At 44.5% G+C, this 23,598-nt stretch overlaps 1 protein-coding gene across 3 annotated transcripts in view; it reads left to right on the plus strand.

The window, feature by feature from the left end:
- The window catches only part of gabra3 (gamma-aminobutyric acid type A receptor subunit alpha3), a 150,082-nt gene extending 137,689 nt beyond the window's left edge, over positions 1-12,393 (plus strand). For 2 of the 3 annotated variants that reach the window (XM_046316638.1, XM_046316639.1), the window contains exon 10: positions 11,123-12,393. In XM_046316638.1, coding sequence (XP_046172594.1) covers positions 11,123-11,467 — 345 coding nt within the window. In that variant the 3' untranslated portion in view covers positions 11,468-12,393. The remainder of the gene's footprint in view (positions 1-11,122) is intronic. The other variant, XM_046316641.1, reaches the window with a different exon arrangement.
- The last annotated feature ends 11,205 nt before the right edge of the window (positions 12,394-23,598 follow it).

Here is a 23,598-nt window from a genome sequence, read left to right on the forward strand (position 1 = left end):
CAACATGTAGAAATGTCTCAGGAGTATGAAGGACTCGCAAACATCAGTCAAGCACTCCCATTATTCCTTAAGTTATTTGCAAGTTGACTTGTTTGCCGTCTGGATGATTGGCACCATGGCATATTGCTGACATGAAACGTTCCTGTAGTCACTCGGGACAGATGATTCTGCGAATTAAAATGCAGTAAGTGGAGACGCGTTTTGTCTTTGAAGTTTTGTCTTGTTGGCAGCAGCAGCAGGATGTCTGTCCTGTGTTCTATGAGTTGTGTTGAGCAGGCAGTTTGTGGTGATGGATACATGAGGGTAGGGGTCACTCGGAGAGCGATAGCATGTCCCTCACCATCCCTCAGCTTCAGGAGAGCTGAGGGATTAAAGGCTGCCCACTTTATCCTCGTTTAAATGCTTCACAGAGGACGACGTGGGTATGAAGTCAGAGTGCAATCAAAAGGTCGTTCCCCAGAGATGGTGGAAGGACGCTTGGCTGAGTGTCCTGTTGGGGATGGCATTCCTGGTCATCAGACGCTATGGCCGCAGCCTCCTCTCCTGAGAAGGTCAGATGGTGACCTCATTGAGAGGCTGTCTCAGTTGGTGCTGGGAGTGGACAGCCAGAGGAGGGTCGATGTTAGGTCATTTAGCTCAGTGGCTGTGGAGCTCCTCTGACTCTCACTGGTGCCCTTTTTCGTCAGATGTGTCCTGTTAGACATGCCAGCCCTGTTATCCTGGGCAGCAGCAGGAGCAGCAACTCTCATACAACCTAATGAGGTTTCTCTCTCCTCTCCTCTCCACTAGAGACCCGGGGCGTTACTCAGGGATTCAGGCACAGACGTGTTGGTCGGTCAGCTTTCTGTGATTATTGACTAATAAGAAATTATTGAATTAGAAACATACACTGAGTATACCAAACAATAGGAACACCTTCCTAAAATTGAGTTGCATTCATCAGGGCGTGGACTCTACAAGGTGTCGAAAGCATTCCACAGGGATGCTGGCCCATGTTGACTACAATGTGTTCAAGTTGGCTGGATGTCCATTCTTGATACACACGGGAAGCTATTGAGTGTGAAAAACACAGAAGCATTGCAGTTCTTGACACAAACCGGTGCGCCTGACACCTACAGTACTACCATACCCCGATCAAAGGCACTTCAATCTTGTGTCTTGACCATTCACCCTCTAAATGGCACTCATACACAATGAGAAGGGGGAGAAGATATGAGAGGAGGGAGAAGGTGTGAGAGGAGGGAGAAGGTGTGAGAGGAGGGAGAAGGTGTGATAAAATGGAGGGAGAAGATGTGAGAGGTGGGAGAAGGGGGAGAAGGTGTGAGACTGGGGAGAAGGTGTGAGAGGGGGGAGAAGGTGTGAGAGGAGGGAGAATGTGTGAGACTGGGGAGAAGGTGTGAGAGGAGGGAGAATGTATGAGACTGGGGAGAAGGTGTGAGAGGAGGGAGAATGTATGAGACTGGGGAGAAGGTGTGAGAGGAGGGAGAATGTATGAGACTGGGGAGAAGGTGTGAGAGGGGGGAGAAGGTGTGAGAGGGGGGAGAGGGTGTGAGAGGAGGGAGAATGTGTGAGACTGGGGAGAAGGTGTGAGAGGAGGGAGAATGTATGAGACTGGGGAGAAGGTGTGAGAGGAGGGAGAATGTATGAGACTGGGGAGAAGGTGTGAGAGGAGGGAGAATGTATGAGACTGGGGAGAAGGTGTGAGAGGAGGGAGAATGTATGAGACTGGGGAGAAGGTGTGAGAGGAGGGAGAATGTATGAGACTGGGGAGAAGGTGTGAGAGGAGGGAGAATGTATGAGACTGGGGAGAAGGTGTGAGAGGAGGGAGAATGTATGAGACTGGGGAGAAGGTGTGAGAGGAGGGAGAATGTATGAGACTGGGGAGAAGGTGTGAGAGGAGGGAGAATGTGTGAGACTGGGGAGAAGGTGTGAGAGGAGGGATAATGTATGAGACTGGGGAGAAGGTGTGAGAGGAGGGAGAATGTATGAGACTGGGGAGAAGGTGTGAGAGGAGGGAGAATGTATGAGACTGGGGAGAAGGTGTGAGAGGAGGGAGAATGTATGAGACTGGGGAGAAGGTGTGAGAGGAGGGAGAATGTATGAGACTGGGGAGAAGGTGTGAGAGGAGGAAGAATGTATGAGACTGGGGAGAATGTGTGAGACTGGGGATAAGTTGTGAGAGGAGGAAGAAGGTGAGGAAGAGAAGGAAAGAGAGAGCGGGAGAAGGAGGAAGGGAGTATAGGACATTAGTGCAAAGAGAGGCAGCATTTACCTTGATTAGGGATTTTAGAGCATGTTTAATTCATGCTGGCTGACAGACAGTCTGTAACACTCTGCAGTAGTAACGAGGCTGGGCTGCAGTCAGGTCTATGTAGAGCCCAGCAACCTCTACAGCTGGCAGCGTTCCCAGCAAGCCAGGACACCTGCACGGAAACACACACAAACACACACATACACACTCACAAACACACACTTTTCCCCTAACCATGTCTGTGCACAATCCTAGTGCAGCTCCAAAAATATCAGTGTGCGCACACACACACACACACACACACACACACACACACACACACACACACACACACACACACACACACACACACACACACACACACACACACACACACACACACACACACACACACACACACACACACACACACACACACACACACACACATAGCCCCAAGATGTGCTGACACACGGATGGACGGACACATGCGCGCACACAGCACAGGATATATACCGTTACTCTTAGCCACAAGACATCCCAACATAGAAACACAGAACCAGAGAGAGGCTGTAAGATGCTCTGTGATCCCTGTGTAAACTCACAGCAAGACACTCAGCCTTGTGCTTAAAAACACACTCCGATACACAGGCAATATCTCCCAACACTCCCCATTCAGGGCCAAGGAGTGCACACACGCACACAAAAGAGATGATCGTGGATTACAGGAAACAAAGGAGCTGAGCACGCCACAACGAAGGGCTGTAGTGGAGAGGGTCGATAGCTTAAAGTTCCTCAGTGTCCACATCACTAAGGAATAATCATGGACCACACTCCCCAACACAATTGTGAAAAGGGCACGACAATGCCTGTTCCCCCTCAGGAGGCCTCAAAAAGCATCTTGACTGGCTGCGTCACCGCTTGGCATGGCAACTGCTTGGTATCCGACAGCAAGGCGTTAGAGGGTAGTGTCTACGGCCCAGTACACCACTATGGCCGAGCTCCCTGCCACCCAGGATCTCTATACCAGGCAGTGTCATTGGAAGACCCTACAAATTGTCAGACTCAAGCCATCCAATTCATAGACTGTTCTGGCGGCTACCGCACGGTAAGTTGTACCGATGCAGCAAGTCTAGAACCAACAGGACCCTGAACAGCTTCTACCCCCAAGCCATACGACTACATAGTTAACCAAATAGCTACCTGGAGTATTTGCATTGACCCTCCCTTTGCACTAACTCTTTTGACTCATCACATACGCTGCTGCTACTGCTTATTATCTATCCTGTTGCCAAGTCACTTTACCCCTACCTATATGTACATACTGTACCTACCTCAATGACCTCGTACCCCTGCACATCGACTCAGTACTGGTACCCCGTGTATACAGCCAAGTTATCATTTACTCGTGTTATAATTGTGTATTTATTCCTTGTATTATCATTTTTCTATTTTTCTCTCTGCATTTTTTGGGAAGGGCTGTAAGTAAGAATTCCACTGTTAGTCTACACCTGTTGTTTACGAAGCATGAGACAAATACAATTTGATTTGATTTGACACTCACACACGCTAAGCAGTCGTCATGCCCCAAGATTGGTGAAAGCATTCATATAATCACACATAGTTGGTCTGCCCTCACGAAATATATGTGTGCTGTTGTGTATAGTGTCATGCTATGTTTTGAATGACATTACTTTCCAAACAAAGCCCTGTGCTATGGTTACCTCTGCATGTATCTCAGACTACATAACTTGATATTATGGAGTGATATTATGGAGCCCCTCGAAACTAGCTGGTTGGCAGGTACAGTATGTACTAGCAGGGTGTATGTCAGGTTGGTAGGCTGAGAGCAGACCTGATTCTGGGGATAAATTAGCTTAGGGAGCTGTGGTAAGGGTCATGAGACACTTGTTAATAGTTATCCCTCACTTATGCTGATCTAAGCTGTGGCTATGATATAAGGAGCCCGGGGTGTTGTTGGATCAGGAGGAATCGATACCCTGTGAAAGCCTCAGGGCGTCCAGGGGGCAGCAGCCGACACTGCTGAGAGCCTCTCCACTGATATTGCCATGAGATAGGACAGAGCCCTGGCCCAGCCCATCAGACGGAGCCCCGGCCCAGCCCATCAGACAGAGCCCCGGCCCAGCCCATCAGACAGAGCCCCGGCCCAGCCCATCAGACAGATCCCCGGCCCAGCCCATCAGACAGATCCCCGGCCAAGCCCATCAGACAGAGCCCCGTCCCAGCCCAGCAGACAGATCCCCGGCCCAGCCCATCAGACAGATCCCCGGCCCAGCCCATCAGACAGATCCCCGGCCCAGCCCATCAGACAGAGCCCCGGCCCAGCCCATCAGACAGAGCCCCGGCCAAGCCCATCAGACAGAGCCCCGGCCCAGCCCATCAGACAGAGCCCCGGCCAAGCCCATCAGACAGAGCCCCGGCCCAGCCCATCAGACAGATCCCCGGCCCAGCCCATCAGACAGAGCCCCGGCCCAGCCCATCAGACAGATCCCCGGCCCAGCCCATCAGACAGATCCCCGGCCAAGCCCATCAGACAGAGCCCCGTCCCAGCCCATCAGACAGCCCCGGCCCAGCCCATCAGACAGAGCCCCGGCCAAGCCCATCAGACAGAGCCCCGGCCCAGCCCATCAGACAGATCCCCGGCCCAGCTCATCAGATAGAGCCTCGGCCAAGCCCATCAGATAGAACCCCGGCCCAGCCCAGCAGATAGAGCCCTGGCCCAGCCCATCGGATAGAGCCTCGGCCAAGCCCATCAGATGAAACCCCTGCCCAGCCCATCAGATAGAGCCCCGGCCCAGCCCAGCAGATAGAGCCCTGGCCCAGCCCATCAGATAGAGCCTCGGCCAAGCCCATCAGATAAAACCCCGGCCAAGCCCATCAGATAGAGCCCCGGCCCAGCCCAGCAGATAAAACCCCGGCCCAGCCCATCAGATAGAGCCCCGGCCCAGCCCATCAGATAGAGCCCCGGCCCAGCCCATCAGATAGAGCCCTGGCCCAGCCCATCAGATAGAGCCCCGACCCAGCCCAGCCTAGCCATCATCACAGATAGACAGACAGCATACTCCTTCTCTGTTTAACACCACTACTGCTACTTTATTCTGAAGCCCCTCTGGGTGGAAGGTTTCCCTGGTAGATTGTTGTTTTGGAATGGATGGTTAAGTTGCTGCTGGATCCTTTGTGCATTATGTAGCCTACTATCCATTCATTCAACTCGTACATCTGAGGTGAAATGCAATCCATTACCCGCTGTGTTAGCCCCCCTGACTGGCCTGCTTATCCAATTGGATCGGCCCGTTCTCCTTGACACTGTGGTTTAAGATAAAAATCAATCATAGTGCCCTGGTTGTTCTATCCCAATTGCCCTTCTTATACGTTGAGCCACACCTTTATGTGCCAGCCAGGTTGGTGCTGATCATTAGTTGATGCAAGCCTGGCAATACTAATGTAATACACCAATTGGATTAATCAGCTGAAGGTGCATTTTTGACAATTGAAAAAGTATCAGCTGAGGATTCCTTAAGGCATGATTTTGAGACCTAAAACTGTCTCCAACCCATCTGTTGAATATCCCCTTCCCTTCATTCAGTCCCCCTCTCTTAATCTAATCTAATAATCTGGCCTATATTCAGTACAGTCCCAATACGATATTCAGTACAGTCCCAGTCCTATATTCAGGACAGTCCCAGTGCTATATTCATTACAGTCCCAGTCCTATATTCAGTACAGCCTCAGTCCTGTATTCAGTATAGTCCCAGTCCTATATTCAGTACAGCCCCAATCCTATATTCAGTACAGTCCCAGTCCTGTATTCAGTACAGTACCAGTCCTATATTCAGTAAGGCCCCAGTGCTATATTCAGTACAGTCTCAGTCCTCTATTCAGTACCACTAGTCCTATATACAGTACAGTCCCAGTCCTGTATTCAGTACAGCCCAGTCCTATATTCAGTACCACTACTCCTATATTCAGTACCACTAGTCCTATATTCAGTACAGTCCCAGTCCTATATTCAGTACCACTAGTCCTATATTCAGTACAGTCCCAGTCCTGCATTCAGTACAGCCCTGTACTATATTCAGTACAGTCCCAGTCCTATATTCAGTACTGCCCCAGTCCTATATTCAGTACAGTCCCAGTCCTATATTCAGTACAGTCCCAGTCCTGTATTCAGTACTGCCCCAGTCCTATATTCAGTACTGCCCCAGTCCTATATTCAGTACAGTCCCAGTCCTATATTCAGTACAGTCCCAGTCCTGTATTCAGTACTGCCCCAGTCCTATATTCAGTACAGTCCCAGTCCTATATTCAGTACAGCCCAGTCCTATATTCAGTACAGTCCCAGTCCTATATTCAGTACAGTCCCAGTGCTATATTCAGTACAGTCCCAGTCCTATATTCAGTACAGCCTCAGTCCTGTATTCAGTATAGTCCCAGTCCTATATTCAGTACAGCCCCAATCCTATATTCAGTACAGTCCCAGTCCTGTATTCAGTACAGTACCAGTCCTATATTCAGTACAGCCTCAGTCCTGTATTCAGTATAGTCCCAGTCCTATATTCAGTACAGCCCCAATCCTATATTCAGTACAGTCCCAGTCCTATATTCAGTATAGTCCCAGTCCTATATTCAGTACAGCCCCAATCCTATATTCAGTACAGTCCCAGTCCTGTATTCAGTACAGTCCCAGTCCTATATTCAGTACAGCCTCAGTCCTGTATTCAGTATAGTCCCAGTCCTATATTCAGTACAGCCCCAATCCTATATTCAGTACAGTCCCAGTCCTGTATTCAGTACAGCCCAGTCCTATATTCAGTACCACTACTCCTATATTCAGTACCACTAGTCCTATATTCAGTACAGTCCCAGTCCTATATTCAGTACCACTAGTCCTATATTCAGTACAGTCCCAGTCCTGCATTCAGTACAGCCCAGTACTATATTCAGTACTGCCCCAGTCCTATATTCAGTACAGTCCCAGTCCTATATTCAGTACAGTCCCAGTCCTGTATTCAGTACTGCCCCAGTCCTATATTCAGTACAGTCCCAGTCCTATATTCAGTACAGCCCAGTCCTATATTCAGTACAGTCCCAGTCCTATATTCAGTACAGTCCCAGTGCTATATTCAGTACAGTCCCAGTCCTGTGTTCAGTACAGCCCAGTCCTATATTCAGTACAGTCCCAGTCCTATATTCAGTACAGTCCCAGTGCTATATTCAGTACAGTCCCAGTCCTGTGTTCAGTACAGCCCAGTCCTATATTCAGTACAGTCCAAGTCCTATATCCAGTGCTGCCCCAGTCCTGTATTCAGTACAGTCCCAGTACTATATTCAGTGCTGCCCAGTCCTATATTCAGTAAAGTCCCAGTCCTATATTCAGTACAGCCCAGTCCTGTATTCAGTACAGTCCCAGTCCTATATTCAGTACCACTAGTCCTACATTCAGTACAGTTCCAGTCCTGTATTCAGCACAGCCCAGTCCTATATTCAGTACCACTAGTCCTATATTCAGTACAGTCCCAGTCCTATATTCAGTACCACTAGTCCTATATTCAGTACAGTCCCAGTCCTATATTCAGTACAGTCCCAGTGCTATATTCAGTGCTGCCCAGTCCTATATTCAGTAAAGTCCCAGTCCTATATTCAGTACAGCCCAGTCCTGTATTCAGTACAGTCCCAGTCCTACATTCAGTACAGTTCCAGTCCTGTATTCAGTCCAGCCCAGTCCTATATTCAGTACCACTAGTCCTATATTCAGTACAGTCCCAGTCCTATATTCAGTACCACTAGTCCTATATTCAGTACATTCCCAGTCCTGTATTCAGTACAGCCCAGTCCTATATTCAGTACAGTCCCAGTCCTGTATTCAGTACAGTCCCGGTCCTATATTCAGTACAGTCCCAGTCCTATATTCAGTACAGCCCAGTCCTATATTCAGTACAGTCCAAGTCTTATATTCAGTGTTGCCCCAGTCCTGTATTCAGTACAGTCCCAGTCATATATTCAGTAAAGCCCCAGTCCTATATTCAGTACAGTCCCAGTCCTGTATTCAGTACAGTCCCAGTCCTATATTCAGTACCACTAGTCCTTTATTCATTGCAGTCCCAGTCCTATTTTCAGTACCACTAGTCATATATTCAGTATAGTCCCAGTCCTATATTCAGTACAGTCCCAGTCCTGTATTCAGTACAGTCCCAGTCCTATATTCAGTACCACTAGTCCTTTATTCAGTACAGTCCCAGTCCTATATTCAGTACCACTAGTCCTATATTCAGTACAGTCCCAGTCCTGTATTCAGTACAGCCCAGTACTATATTCAGTACAGTCCAAGTCCTGTATTCAGTACTGCCCCAGTCCTGTATTCAATACAGTCCCAGTCCTATATTCAGTGCAGCCCCAGTCCTGTATTCAGTACTGCCCCAGTCCTGTATTCAGTACAGTCCCAGTCATATATTCAGTACAGTCCCAGTCCTGTATTCAGCACTGCCCCAGTCCTATATTTAGTACAGTCCAAGTCCTGTATTCAGTACTTCCCCAGTTCTATATTCAGTACAGTCCCAGTCCTGTATTCAGTACAGCCCAGTCCTATATTCAGTACAGTCCCAGTCCTATATTCTGAACAGTCCCAGTGCTATATTCAGTACAGTCCCAGTCATGTGTTCAGTACAGCCCAGTCCTATATTCAGTACAGTCCAAGTGCTTTATTCAGTGCTGCCCCAGTCCTGTATTCAGTACAGTCCCAGTACTATATTCAGTGCTGCCCAGTCCTATATTCAGTAAAGTTCCAGTCCTATATTCAGTACAGCCCAGTCCTGTATTCAGTACAGTCCCAGTCCTATATTCAGTACAGTCCCAGTCCTATATTCAGTACCACTAGTCATATATTCAGTACAGTCCCAGTCCTGTATTCAGTACTGCCCCAGTCCTATATTTAGTACAGTCCAAGTCCTGTATTCAGTACTTCCCCAGTTCTATATTCAGTACAGTCCCAGTCCTATATTCTGAACAGTCCCAGTGCTATATTCAGTACAGTCCCAGTCATGTGTTCAGTACAGCCCAGTCCTATATTCAGTACAGTCCAAGTCCTATATTCAGTGCTGCCCCAGTCCTGTATTCAGTACAGTCCCAGTACTATATTCAGTGCTGCCCAGTCCTATATTCAGTAAAGTTCCAGTCCTATATTCAGTACAGCCCAGTCCTGTATTCAGTACAGTCCCAGTCCTATATTCAGTACAGTCCCAGTCTTATATTCAGTACCACTAGTCATATATTCAGTACAGTCCCAGTCCTGTATTCAGTACAGTCCAGTCCTATATGCAGTACAGTCACAGTCCTGTATTCAGTACAGTCCCAGTCCTATATTCAGTACAGTCCCAGTCCTGTATTCAGTACAGTCCCACTCCTATATTCAGTACCACTAGTCCTTTATTCAGTACAGTCCCAGTCCTGTATTCAGTAAAGCCCCAGTCCTATATTCAGTACAGTACCAGTCCTATATTCACTATCACTAGTCATATATTCAGTACAGTCCCAGTCCTATATTCAGTACCACTAGTCCTATATTCAGTACAGTCCCAGTCCTATATTCAGTAAAGCCCCAGTCCTATATTCAGTACAGTACCAGTCCTATATTCAGTATCACTAGTCATATATTCAGTACAGTCCCAGTCCTATATTCAGTACCACTAGTCCTATATTCAGTACAGTCCCAGTCCTATATTCAGTACCACTAGTCCTATATTCAGTACAGTCCCAGTCCTATATTCAGTACCACTAGTCCTATATTCAGTACCACTAGTCCTTTATTCAGTACAGTCCCAGTCCTGTATTCAGTACAGTCCCAGTCCTGTATTCAGTATCACTAGTCCTATATTCAGTACAGTCCCAGTCCTATATTCAGTACCACTAGTCCTTTATTCAGTACAGTCCCAGTCCTATATTCAGTACCACTAGTTCTATATTCATTACAGTCCCACTCCTATATTCAGTACCACTAGTCCTATATTCAGTACAGTCCCAGTCCTGTATTCAGTACAGTCCCAGTCCTATATTCAGTACCACTAGTCCTATATTCAGTACAGTCCCAGTCCTGTATTCAGTATCACTAGTCCTATATTCAGTACAGTCCCAGTCCTATATTCAGTACCACTAGTCCTATATTCAGTACAGTCCCAGTCCTATATTCAGTACAGTCCCAGTCCTATATTCAGTACAGTCCCAGTCCTATATTCAGGACCACTAGTCCTTTATTCAGTACAGTCCCAGTCCTATATTCAGTACAGACCAGTCCTCAGAGTGCAGGTTGTCAGACCTGTTTACAGGTGCTCTGCTACTCATCCTGCTCTGCTCTCATCCTACCATTAACTCTACAGTGCCACCAGCCCTACCCACTCCTCTTCTCTGCTCCATTTCTCTCGGTGGTACGGAAAAAAACAAGCTTCTCGGAAATTAAACCATGATATTGCCCATGGACTTAATTTTAGCTCATAAACTTTTGACCCGTGTGCTCTGTAACAAGTCTCTTGCATGCCAGGCCCTGGGGTGGCCCTATTCTCACTGTGAACTATGATGTATGTATATTTTGTTGAGGAGGCTCATGTGATTTGCCACTTATTGGAGCGTAAATGCGTAATGTTCTATGACCCTGGCCTTTTGTCCAGGCTGGGAGGGCTACAGCCCCAATCCATACACTGAGTTCTTTCAGCTTGGTTCTGAACCCAATGGTGCAGAATAGGGATGTCATACTGTTCCCATCATGCATCTTAAGCATCATTGCACCCCAGGTCAAAACAGTCCCTGTTTTGTCATTTTGAGAAGAAGGCCTTTGTTAAGTTGATCCAGCCCTGATTTTCTTTGTTTCTCTTCTCTTTACAGAGAAGAGAATCTGCCTCTCTTTCCAAAAAGGCCAATAACACATTCAACATTGTTGGAACTACATACACCCTCAACGAGGCAAAGGACCCAGGTTTAACCACCGTCTCCAGGAGTGCCACTACAGCTACACACCACCAACACCACCACCACCACCACCACCACAGCCACAAGGTTCCTAAAATGGACGACAATTACGTGGAAGCCATAAAGTCCTACAACCGTGTCAGCAGAGTGGACAAGATCTCACGCATCATCTTCCCTGTGCTGTTCTTCATCTTCAACCTGGTCTATTGGGCCACGTACATCAACAGCAAGCCGCCTCCCAAGTCCACCACCCACAATTAAACTCACCACGGCTGAATATTAGGCTGAGGTGGCAGGAGGCCGAGAGATCCACGACATGTTATTGTATCGTTGTTTTGGGCTTCATTTTGATATTTGCGAGTCTCAATAGGTCGCAGACAAACATTCTCGTAGATTTGTATGTACATAGTTGAACTATAAATGTTAATTTGTTGTTACCTGATTATTCGTTTGTTTGATAGAATAGACGGATGGTGTTTTCCTTTTCTCTTGACATGATAAAGGGGAGCATGTGTTTGAATCCTTCATGGTAGCTCATTACAGAGGATCAGGTCCTGGTAAATCACTGTGTGTAAACACACACTCTCTCACACACACACACACACACACACACACACACACACACACACACACACACACACACACACACACACACACACACACACACACACACACACACACACACACACACACACACACACACACACACACACACACACACACACACTCACACACACACACACACTCACACCATTCACTCTGAATTGCGTCAGGATGCAGCAAGGAGAGCCATTGGCTGCTTGTCACTATAGCGAGCTCTTATAGCCAGGGGCAGCATGTAGAGTTCCATAGGGACATCATTAATAATCCTCAGTGTCTGCCCTTCCGCTAGCGCTGAATCTCAACAGACCCAACGCAATATCATCTGGAATTGCTTTTGTGTCCTATCGGGCCTCTGCCTGTGTATTTTCCAGTCCAGAGACTCCTATTGTTTTAACAGGCTGAGTATGTTTAAAGAGAAAGAAGCAGTGTGCCTTTTTGAATACCCACATCATCAAAATAAAGCTTTTCTCACACACAAACACATACATACAGTACATACACACACACAAACACATACATACAGTACATACACACACACACAAACACATACAGTACATACACACACACACAAAACACATACATACAGTACATACACACACACAAGCACATACATACAGTACATACACACACACAAACACATACATACAGTACATACACACACAAACACATACATACAGTACATACACATACAAACACATACATACAGTACATACACACACAAACACATACATACAGTACAAACACATACATACAGTACATACACACACAAAACACATACATACAGTACATACACACACACAAACACATACATACAGTACATACACACACAAACACATACATACAGTACATACACACACAAACACATACATAAAGTACATACACACAAAAACACATACATACAGTACATACACACACACACAGATACATATGGGGACTATATGGTTTAGGTCTGTGTGGCGGCTCCCCCTTCTCTCCCTCCACCTACAGCCCACGGTCCCTAGGGGACATGGTCAGCGAGGTGAATTCTCCAAACACATATCATGCTTCAGGCCTATGTAAGGTAGAGGGGAAGCTGCAGAGAATAGTGAGTCACTACCACTGGATGAAATGTAATCATAATCTGACTGATGCAGCATTATAAAATATTCTCTATGTACATTCTCATGTATTGCTTTACAGGGGTCAGCCTCAGTGAACCACATACAGTAGCTCATTGACCTGTCATGATATATTGTGAATTCGTTTTTTGTTTGCTGTTGAAGTGCTTTGAGATTCTATGAAAAGCACTATAGAAGTTTAATGAATTATTATTTTGATGTATACCTTGCATAGTATTCTGACACATCATCAGCTCAGACTGACTTCTAATATAGATAATATAGACAACATTTATATAGTAACATCTGTTAATTTTGTCAACCATGTTCTATCTATAGTAAATATTCTGGACTTTAGTCGGTAGCCCTTTCCTGCAGTCAAATGACTTAGTGGCCTCATGGGTGTTATTAATATTTGTCATAATATCATAACTAATTAACATTATTTCAATAAACCTGATCCAGTGTTTCTAAGTCAAACAGTTTTGTTATATTTCAGTCTTCTGTAATGTATATAAAAAGTCATATTGGGATGCAAACTCAGATTTGAATACATTTCAACTCTATATCTGACATGGTACAGGTGTTCTCTTTTTGTTAAGCCCATAACCATTGTGTGTGAGGTGTATACTTTTGTTTCAAAGTAGATTTGTTTAAGACTACCCAGAAACACTCTGTGTGACCCTGATTCAGCCCACTGCAGTACAAGTTTAACGGATGTTTCCTGATGAGAGCTTTGACCCTTGTGTTCATTTCGTCATGAGATTGTGATACACGTTTGAGGTCTGATTTAAAATATGACCATTTCCCGTGTTGTCTCATTCCCATTCTATAGATTCTGGTTGAATTTTGTGTGTAACTTCTGATTTGCAAAACAAAGGTGACTGTGGACAGGAAAACGCACGCTTTGTTCGACACACCACACTGCAGGCCGCAAATCATTCGAAACGTTGTTCAACTGTTTTACACATCCACATACGTAAAGCAGGGGTGAAGGAGAGGCAGATGCTATGCTATGTTGTGCTCAAGTCACACAGCTTGTGGGTGAAAGTAATGACGTTGCGCAGGACTTTTCTCATGTGTTTCCATAGTGCTCTGTGATTGTCAACACAGATGACTTGGCCCTGAACCCAACATGCAGTGTGTTCTCAACCATCTCTCAAAACCAGACTACGTTTGAAAGGAGAAACGCCTTTCGAATGGATAGAATTTGTTCAAAAACAAAAACCATGTACAATGTATCAAACATATGCATGGCAGTCTGTACGTGTGGAAGTCTGCAACCTTCAGTAATGATATTTGTCATATTGAAATCTAAGGCTTTAGTCTTGTATCAGTGTTTCAGTTGCTCACTAAGATACTGTGTAGTATAAAGCTCTGTTGAAGCTGAGGATTTTCCTTCTAGCAGGTTGATAACTACAGAAAGGACACCTAATCATCATAAAATCATATATATATATAAGGAATATATTTGTATATGAAGACATACATAGTAAATAATTTTATGCTAATTAACACATACAATATAAGACATGTACATATACATGTTATATATGATATAGCCTATACAGTGTCATAACAAATGTTGATGGGTAGAAACCAGTAGACAAACAAATAGACAAATTAATCAAATGTTTAAACTAAAGGCAAATACTCAAATTATTCCCCAAAATAATAGTATTAAGTTGTGAATTTCTGTATATACTGTGAATACAACTGAAATAGAGAGTTTGTGGACTATAACTAAGTCAGGTTAGTACTTTTTGGTATTGATCAGCTCTGGAGCCCCTTCAATGCTATGAGACATTGACATTGGTGATGCGTGGCTTCGCAGCAAGATCAGTACCTTGCGTGTACTTTTCATACCTAACTCCGGATGCCTTGTCTGCAATTGATGCTGCTGTACATACTGTACCCTGTTCTCCTGTGATTGAACTGCATGTCCCAAAGCACTGAGGGAGTGGAGACTGCCTCCACACAGAGAGCTCCCAGATGACTAGGGACTCTGGCAGTGGGTCTCTGTATTGGCCGCGCTAGTCGTTGCAATCCCAAGTTGAAGCATCTATCCCGTTACTCTGAATGACAGGACCCTGTATGTTAAAGAGCCCTTTCTCCTTTGTCTGCTCACTGCTCAGAAAGTTGTAAATGACAGTTGGGATTTCAAGGACATTGTATGTGGACTTGTGTATTAAGTAACCATACAAAAGGGTGAGGGGAAAAAAACCTTTAAACAGCAAAAAAATGAAAATAATCTGCCCGAGTCATCTGGTGAGTTTTGACATGTGTCTCATTGAAACATAAATCTTGCGCCTCTTGGTGGTTACCTCTGTCATTTGGACTGTACTCTAGCGCATGCTATTCATTTTGCTCGTGGTGTTCGCACTGTGATTCAATGCAAAAAGAAGGACGGAACAAGGAAATCCCATATGGGACAAGGCACCGACTGCACAATCTGTGTTGGCATTCTTGATTGCACCAAGGAACAGTCACCTGACACTTGGAGTGTCTTTTCTGTGATGTACTGCATACAAATACAAGGACAGCAGATGGAGACTATAGATATTATACAGGAGTGTCCACACGTTTTTATTTAGTGGAGAAGGGAGCGGGTGATGTGAATCACCCCACAGCTGAAATATAGTCGTGAGTCAATGATGATGAAATGTCTGCCTCAATATGTACCGTTTATGGTTTGTTGCCTCAACCATTCAGTATATCTCCATTATTTCCAGATGATTTGTTGTGCCAAATGACATTTTCGAAAAATAGTAGAGAAATGATGTGCCCAAGGATATTTCATCGTTTCATGTTTTGCTCTCAGAGAGATTTGGTTTGGCATTAAAAATATCTGAAGGGCGTTAATTAAGACACAATTTGATAAAGCGGGCGTGTTGTGTGGGAGATGACATTTGCATAGCCAGACCCTGACCTGTTTCACAGGCATCGAGGCGTCGATGATGGACATTCTCCATATTATGTGTCAACAGCTGACCCATTCGCATCAGTAAATGATTTAATGGCAGGGGTAAAACACTACTCGATAGTGTGTCATTTCAGATGCTCAGCCAAATTATTGCTTAGGATAGTCAAGTGACTCTACCATGGATCCTGCACAAGGATCTGTCAACTACAGTTTGGAACTGTGCACAAACAGTGTGTTGTCAGACAAGACAAACAGAAGGTCAAAGTCATTCTCTAGTGGTTCACTACCTGTTCAGTATTGAATTATATAAAGAGGTGGACCATCTAGTCCATTATATTTAGAGCCAAATAACCTCTCTTTTTTTCTCTGCACGCATTAGAGAAAAGAAGGATGTGTGGAAAATGTGCCATGAATATCTGCGGTTCTACTGTAGAATAGTTTTGACTATAAAGTGGCTAGGTTGCTTTTCCTTGCTATGATAAAAGATATGATCAATTATACATTAAGTATAAGAGTTTTATTCATAACCACAGTTTTCTGACTGTACTAAGTCTGGATTGGTGTACTGCACTGTGAATGCTGCACTATCCCTGTGACCCCAAAGTTAATTAAGCCAAGCACATTTGACATCTTTCATCACAGTGACCTAGTTTCAGGTAAACAGTGAGCTTGCATATTTAACCTGTGTGGAAACCTGCGGCTTCTTCTGAATCTTATGTGGCACTGTGCTCTGTCCTGCTGTATTAAAGGATGCAATGATCAAATACACAATTATTCAACTGATCAGTAGCCAGCATATCTGATGTGATTTGATCTTATTGTTGATAGGAAGGCAGAGTGCCTGCGAGGGGGTTTTATTTGACGACTCGCTGTGTAGCTGTTTTTTTTTTTTTAAGACTACGGTGTAATGGTGAAGTCAATCTGTCAGAGGTGGAGTTGTTTCTTTGTAGAACCCTGACTCAAAATGCTGATTTTTCTCTGTTGTGAAGGTTTGTTTGTGAGGCTAATGACAATACGGAAATGATGTTTTCAACCTACCTTTGTCCAGGTTTTTGCTGTTTTTTTTACGTTGAATAAAGACACAGTATTTTCGTTTGCCGCTTGGTATTCAATTGTCAATGTGAAAGTGATTAAATAAACTATTGAATGCAGTAACCCCATTCTACTTTTTAGTTGCTGACATTAGCATTCAAAGTTGAATATGTACTTCCTATAGGCATAACGCATTAGGTATGAGGTGTCTATGCCATGCTCAATATGGGCGCCCTTAACTAAGGGAGTCTCCATGTTTGCTGTTGCAAAGAAGTGATTTGAGTGTCTAGACCGATGAAATATGTATTATTGCGATGTCCTATTCTTTTTGAGCCCAGTGCGTACACTGCCTTCAGAATGAGCAGCACTGAGTACCTGGGTGCTGGGTGTGTGGACCTAATCCATCATGGACCTTCTGAATCCTCTTTGGCCATCACTCATCTCAAAGAAATCCAATCAAACAAGCAGGAGCACAGTCTGACTGTTTTTCAGTCAATACCAACTGCAATACTTGGTCATTTTACATTACGTACAATTGTGTGATTTGCTTGAGCTCCTTAAAAGCATTTTTTTGTGGTAGTTGAAGAAGTTGACTTAAATGAACCAGGTAATGCCCAGTCAGAAGTTTCATCATTAAAAGAGAAACATAAATGCTCATACATGAGTTCATGTTAGAACAAATACCATATACGTGAAGACTATTTATATTTCCTAACATAAATACGGTAATGCCGTGACATACTGTACTCCTTTTTATGAACTGGGTGGTTCGAGCCCTGAATGCTGATTGGCTGACAGCCATGGTATATAAGACCGTATACTATGGGTATAACATAACATTTATTTTTACTGCTCTGATTACGTTGGTAACCAGTTTATAATAGCAATCAGTCAACTCGGGAGTTTGTGGTATATGGCCAATATACAACGACTAAGGGCTGTATCCAGGCACTCCGTGTTGGGTCGTGCTTAAGAACAGCCCTTGGCCATGGTATATTGGCCATATACCACACCCCTCGTGCCTTATTGCTTAAATATTCTCCTCTTCAACAGCATGTGATGTTTCAGTATTTTGTTACAAAATAATATTTGAAGGTACTGTATATCCAAATAGAGTATGTAGGGATTGAGAAAGCACCAGGTCCCTGAGTGTCCGTGTGTTTTCATGCGTGTCTCTATGGGCGCGTGTGTGTCTGTGTGCACTCTCTTCCTTCAGGCTGCTCATCCATTATGAGGACGTCTGGTCGTCTGCAGGCTGTGTCCTCTGTCCTCTGGGACTGGCGGTTACATCACTTTGTCACCAGTGGTCAACACACCAGGAATCTCACAGCTTCTCCTCTCTTCTGCCTTGAGGAGGTCTGGGCTCTGTAGAAGGGTTCATATGGAGCCGATTGTGACGGGTCAAACCTGGGGAGGATTTAGTCGGCTGACTTACTGTTCCAATAACTCTGAAGGTCAATGGTGGGTCGAGAGGTATAGGGCTTCTAGCTTTATCGACATCAGCCATGTTTTAAACTCCATCCACATCCCACGCTCTCTTTTCTCCCCTCCACCTTCTGAGATTTACAGACTAATTACAGCCCCGTTGGGCAGGATCCCATATATAGGTCTGGTTTATTAGCCTGTGGCACAACATGAAGAAATACAGAAAAACAGCAAAGAAGGGACTGGGTCGGCGCTTCTTTTATTTATTATTGCCATCATGCTCTGTCTAGTTTACTGTGGGGGTGCATGGAAGAACAATTGTCATGGTAACCAGTGGATTAATGAGAGGCCTGATGAAGTGAAGGCTAAAGTGAAATCCATAGGTACCTTAATTCCTCCACTGGATCAGCAGGGAGGATTCGGTACTCTGAGCCTCCGAGCAGGGCCTCAAAGCACAGGAGACAGGGAGATGGAAGTGAAGGCTTCCTGTTTGGCCCTGTCCGGGGGTGTCCTCGGATGGGGCCACAGTGTCTCCTGACCCCTCCTGTCTCAGCCTCCAGTATTTATGCTGCAGTAGTTTATGTGTCGTGGGGCTAGGGTCAGTTTGTTATATCTGGAGTACTTCTCCTGTCCTATTCAGTGCCCTGTGTGAATTTAAGTGTGCTCTCTCTAATTCTCTCTTTCTCTCTTTCTTTCTCTCTCTCGGAGGACCTGAGCCCTAGGACCATGCCTCAGGACTACCTGACTCCTTGCTGTCCCCAGTCCACCTGGCCGTACTGCTGCTCCAGTTTCAACTGTTCTGCCTTATTATTATTTGACCATGCTGGTCATTTATGAACATTTGAACATCTTGGCCATGTTCTGTTATAATCTCCACCCGGCACAGCCAGAAGAGGACTGGCCACCACACATAGCCTGGTTCCTCTCTAGGTTTCTTCCTAGTTTTTGGCCTTTCTAGGGAGTTTTTCCTAGCCACCGTGCTTCTACACCTGCATTGCTTGCTGTCTGGAGTTTTAGGCTGGGTTTCTGTTCAGCACTTTGAGATATCAGCTGATGTACGAAGGGGTGATTTGATGGAAAAGGGGTGGTGATGAATGTGTTGCTGACAAGTACAGTTCTCACTGCTGTGGATCTCAGAGCACATCTATGTCTATGTGTCCGCTCACAGGCTCTCTCTGACCCCCACATTACAAGCATCCCAATCCCAGGAAGGAAGGAAGCCTGTCAGATTAATTGAAAGGTGAAAATGAAGATTAAAGGTTATGGAGCTTAATCGTCCTTATTATAATGGGATCTGCCCCCTCTTCAAGGAAATCTGGCAAGGCTAGAGAGGAATACTAAATGCAGAGTGTATGCAATGTGTTTACATACACACAAACATGTACATGTACTCTCAGAACACATTGCTCCATAAAACTGTTTTCTCTGTATAGTCACTGGCTTGGACTCTAAGCGTGTTACCACCAATGGTTCTTAGAAATTATTTTTCACAACAGGGGACATTGATACCATAACATTGAACATTTGTCTAATTTAGTGATACCCTGACATATTTTCATCACTGGACCCTTTGAATATTCTTGATTAGTCGGCTTTCACACAAGCCTCCTCTAGGAAAGACCACAGCACTTATATGATACAGCTCAGTACGGTGACCTTTCACACAAGCCTCCTCTAGGAAAGACCACAGCACTTATATGATACAGCTCAGTACGGTGACCTTTCACACAAGCCTCCTCTAGGGAAGACCACAGCACTTATATGATACAGCTCAGTACGGTGACCTTTCACACAAGTCACCTCTAGGGAAGACCACAACACTTATATGATACAGCTCAGTACGGTGACCTTTCACACAAGTCACCTCTAGGGTTGACCACAGCACTTATATGATACAGCTCAGTACGGTGACCTTTCACACAAGTCACCTCTAGGGTTGACCACAGCACTTATATGATACAGCTCAGTACGGTGACCTTTCACACAAGTCACCTCTAGGGTTGACCACAGCACTTATATGATACAGCTCAGTATGGTGACCTTTCACACAAGCCTCCTCTAGGGAAGACCACAGCACTTATATGATACAGCTCAGTACGGTGACCTTTCACACAAGCCTCCTCTAGGGTTGACCACAGCACTTATATGATACAGCTCAGTACGGTGACCTTTCACACAAGTCACCTCTAGGGTTGACCACAGCACTTATATGATACAGCTCAGTACGGTGACCTTCTTATATTTGTTGGACAATTATATCTTTATGGAACCCCTATAGTGCTGGTTTTACAGAGCCTTCAGAAAGTATTCACACCCCTTGACTTTTTCCACATTTTGTTGTGTTATAAAATTAGATTCAAATGGATTTAATTGTCATTTTTTGACAACAATCTACACAAAATACTTATTTTTTTATTTTAATGGAACATAAAAAAACAAATATTATTTTGATTAGATAAGTATTCAACCCCCTAGGTCAATATATTTAAGAATCATCTTTGGCAGCGATTTACAGCTGAGTTTTCTGGGTAAGCCTCTTAGAGCTCTGCAATTCTGGATTGTACAATATTTGCCCATTATTCATTTTTGAATTCTTCAAACTATGTCAAGTTGGTTGTTGATCATTGCTAGACAGCCATTTTCAATCATTTTCATTTTCAACTAGGCCACTCAAGAACATTCAATGTCATCTTGGTGAGCTACCCCCGTGTATATTTGGCTTTGAGTTTTAGGTTAATTGCCCTGCTGAAAGGTTCATTTGTCTCCCAATGTCTGGTGTAAAGCAGACTGAACCAGGTGTTCATGTAGGATTTTGCCCGTGCTTAGCTCTATTACTTTTCTTTTCATCCCCAAAAAATCCCTATTCCTTGCTGATGACAAGCATACTCATAACATGATGCAGCCACCACCATGCTTGAAAATATGAAGAGTGGCACTCAATGATGTGTTTGTTGTGTTTGATTTGCCCCAAACATAATTCTTTGTATTAAGGACAAAAAGTTAATTTTGCCACATTTTTTGTAGTATTACTTTAGTGCCTTATAGCAAACAGGATGCATGTTTTGGAATATTTCTATTCTGTACAAGCTTCCTTATTTTCACTCTGTCATTTAGGTTAGTATTGTGGAGTAACTACAATGTTGTTGATCCATCCTCAGTTTTCTCCTATCACAGCCATTTAACTCTGGAACTGGTTTAAAATCACCATTGGCCTCATGGTGAAATCCCTGAGTGGTTTCCTTCCTCTCCATCAACTGAGTTAGGAAGGACGCCAGTATCTTTGTAGTGACTGAGTGTATTGATACACCATCCAAAGTGTAATTAATAACTTCACCATGCTCAATGGGATATTCAATTTCTTCTTTTATTTTACCCATCTGCCTTTATTTGCTAGGCATTGTAAAACCTCCCTGGTCTTTGTCATTGAATCTGTGCTTGAACTTCATTGCTCGACTGATAATTGTATCTGTGGGGTAGGCATTCAAAAAGCATGTTAAACACCATCAGTGCGTTTTGTATTTTAGCAGACGCTCTTATCCAAAGCGACTTACAGAAGCAATTAGGGTTAAGTGCCTTGTTGAAGGGCATATCGGCAGATTTTTTCCACCGAGTCGGCTCAGGGATTCAAACCAGCACCCTTTCGGTTACTGGCCCAACATTCTTACCTGCTAGGCTACCTGGCGTCCCACAAAGAGCGCACAGAGTTAATCCATGCAATTTATTATCTGATTTGTTAAGCAGATCTTTACTCCTAAAGTTTTTAGTCTTGCCTTAACAAAGGGGTTGAATACTTATTGAATCAAGACATTTCAGATGTTCAATTTTTATTGATATGTAAAAATGTCTAAAAACATAATTCCACGTTGATATTATGGGGTGTGTAGATCAGTGACACAAAATCTCAATTTAATCATTTAAAATTCAGGCTGTAACACAACAAAATGTGGAAAAAATTCAAGTGGCGTGAATACTCTCTGAAGGTACTGTATGTGTCAGATCCAGCAGGGAATGGGAACAGGCCGTGTCCATTACATGATGAAGGCCCGTGACACCGGTTATATGTCCAGTATGTCTCCATGTTCCCCATGGCTGTTTCTCTCATATGGTGGTCCCTGGTGGACCGCTACTCTCTTCATAACACGGCCATCTCAACAGTCCCCAGTCATGATGGATCTGACAAGGCTGTTGATCTAGGGGTCACGGATGTTATATGCACCCCTTAACTTAGATTACAAACACAAACACACTGGAGGAGGAGGGGAATAAACCCTCTCCCCAATAACACATCCCTCACCCTTCCTTTCTCTCAGGCATCACACTCCACTCAAGCTTTGTTACACCGTAAGGACTAAAGAGATTCATCATTTCATTATAGCAGCCCTGGTTGCCATGAAGACGGTCAGCAGGAGAGAGATGCAGAGAGTTCTTAGGGGTAGCATGGGTAATTGCGAGTGCATCCTCTTGTCATTTGACCTTCCACCCAGTGCCCCAGAGAGTGATAGGGCCAGTTGAGTAGCTGCCAGTCTCCGTGACTGCCAGACATGGTTACCTGTGTTTGACCTCCCAGGAACACTCTCCCCAGTCAGAACAAATAACACATTGGGATGATTTGAATGATTAGTACTTAAAGGGATAATTCAACCAAATTACAAAATGACATATTGCTTTTACTTACAATGTAAACAGTCTAGGAACAGGGTATGACAGCAATCCATGTGTTAGTTTAGTTTCCTGGAACTTGTTTCCAAATGCATTTGTGGTACATATCCCATTTAGCATTTGTAGCACAATTCCCATTCAAGTTATGGGACCGATATTATAATTTTTTGTGCATCATGTTCAAATCATATACATGTGACTGATGAGCTTCACAATTCATTTGAGATACTTTCAGATGATTTGGACATGATGCGTGAAAAAAAGGATAATATTGGTCCAGTGACCTGAATGGGATTTGTGCCACAAATGCTAAAAGGTTAGCATTTGGAAACAGTGCCACGGAAATAAAACCAAAGCATGGATTGCTGTCATACCTTGTCCATAGATTGCTTACAGGGTAAGGAAACCGGTGACCTATCCCTTTAACAAGAACATCCCTGTCATCATCTGGACAAGTACTTGTTTAGTACTATATATTTTTTTCTGCTCTTCGTGTACGTCTCTCCATCCCTCGGGGACTATGCAGAAGGTCAACAAATAACTGCTGCCAAATGGTCCATTTCTCCCCAGTGCCCTGCCATGGCGTCAAACTTGCTCTTGCTGATCTACTCCCGCACAGGGAGAGGATGTAACCCAATTAAGACTTGACCCAT

Source organism: Oncorhynchus gorbuscha, linkage group LG20, assembly GCF_021184085.1.
Source record: "Oncorhynchus gorbuscha isolate QuinsamMale2020 ecotype Even-year linkage group LG20, OgorEven_v1.0, whole genome shotgun sequence".
In the NCBI taxonomy this organism is placed as follows: domain Eukaryota; kingdom Metazoa; phylum Chordata; class Actinopteri; order Salmoniformes; family Salmonidae; genus Oncorhynchus; species Oncorhynchus gorbuscha.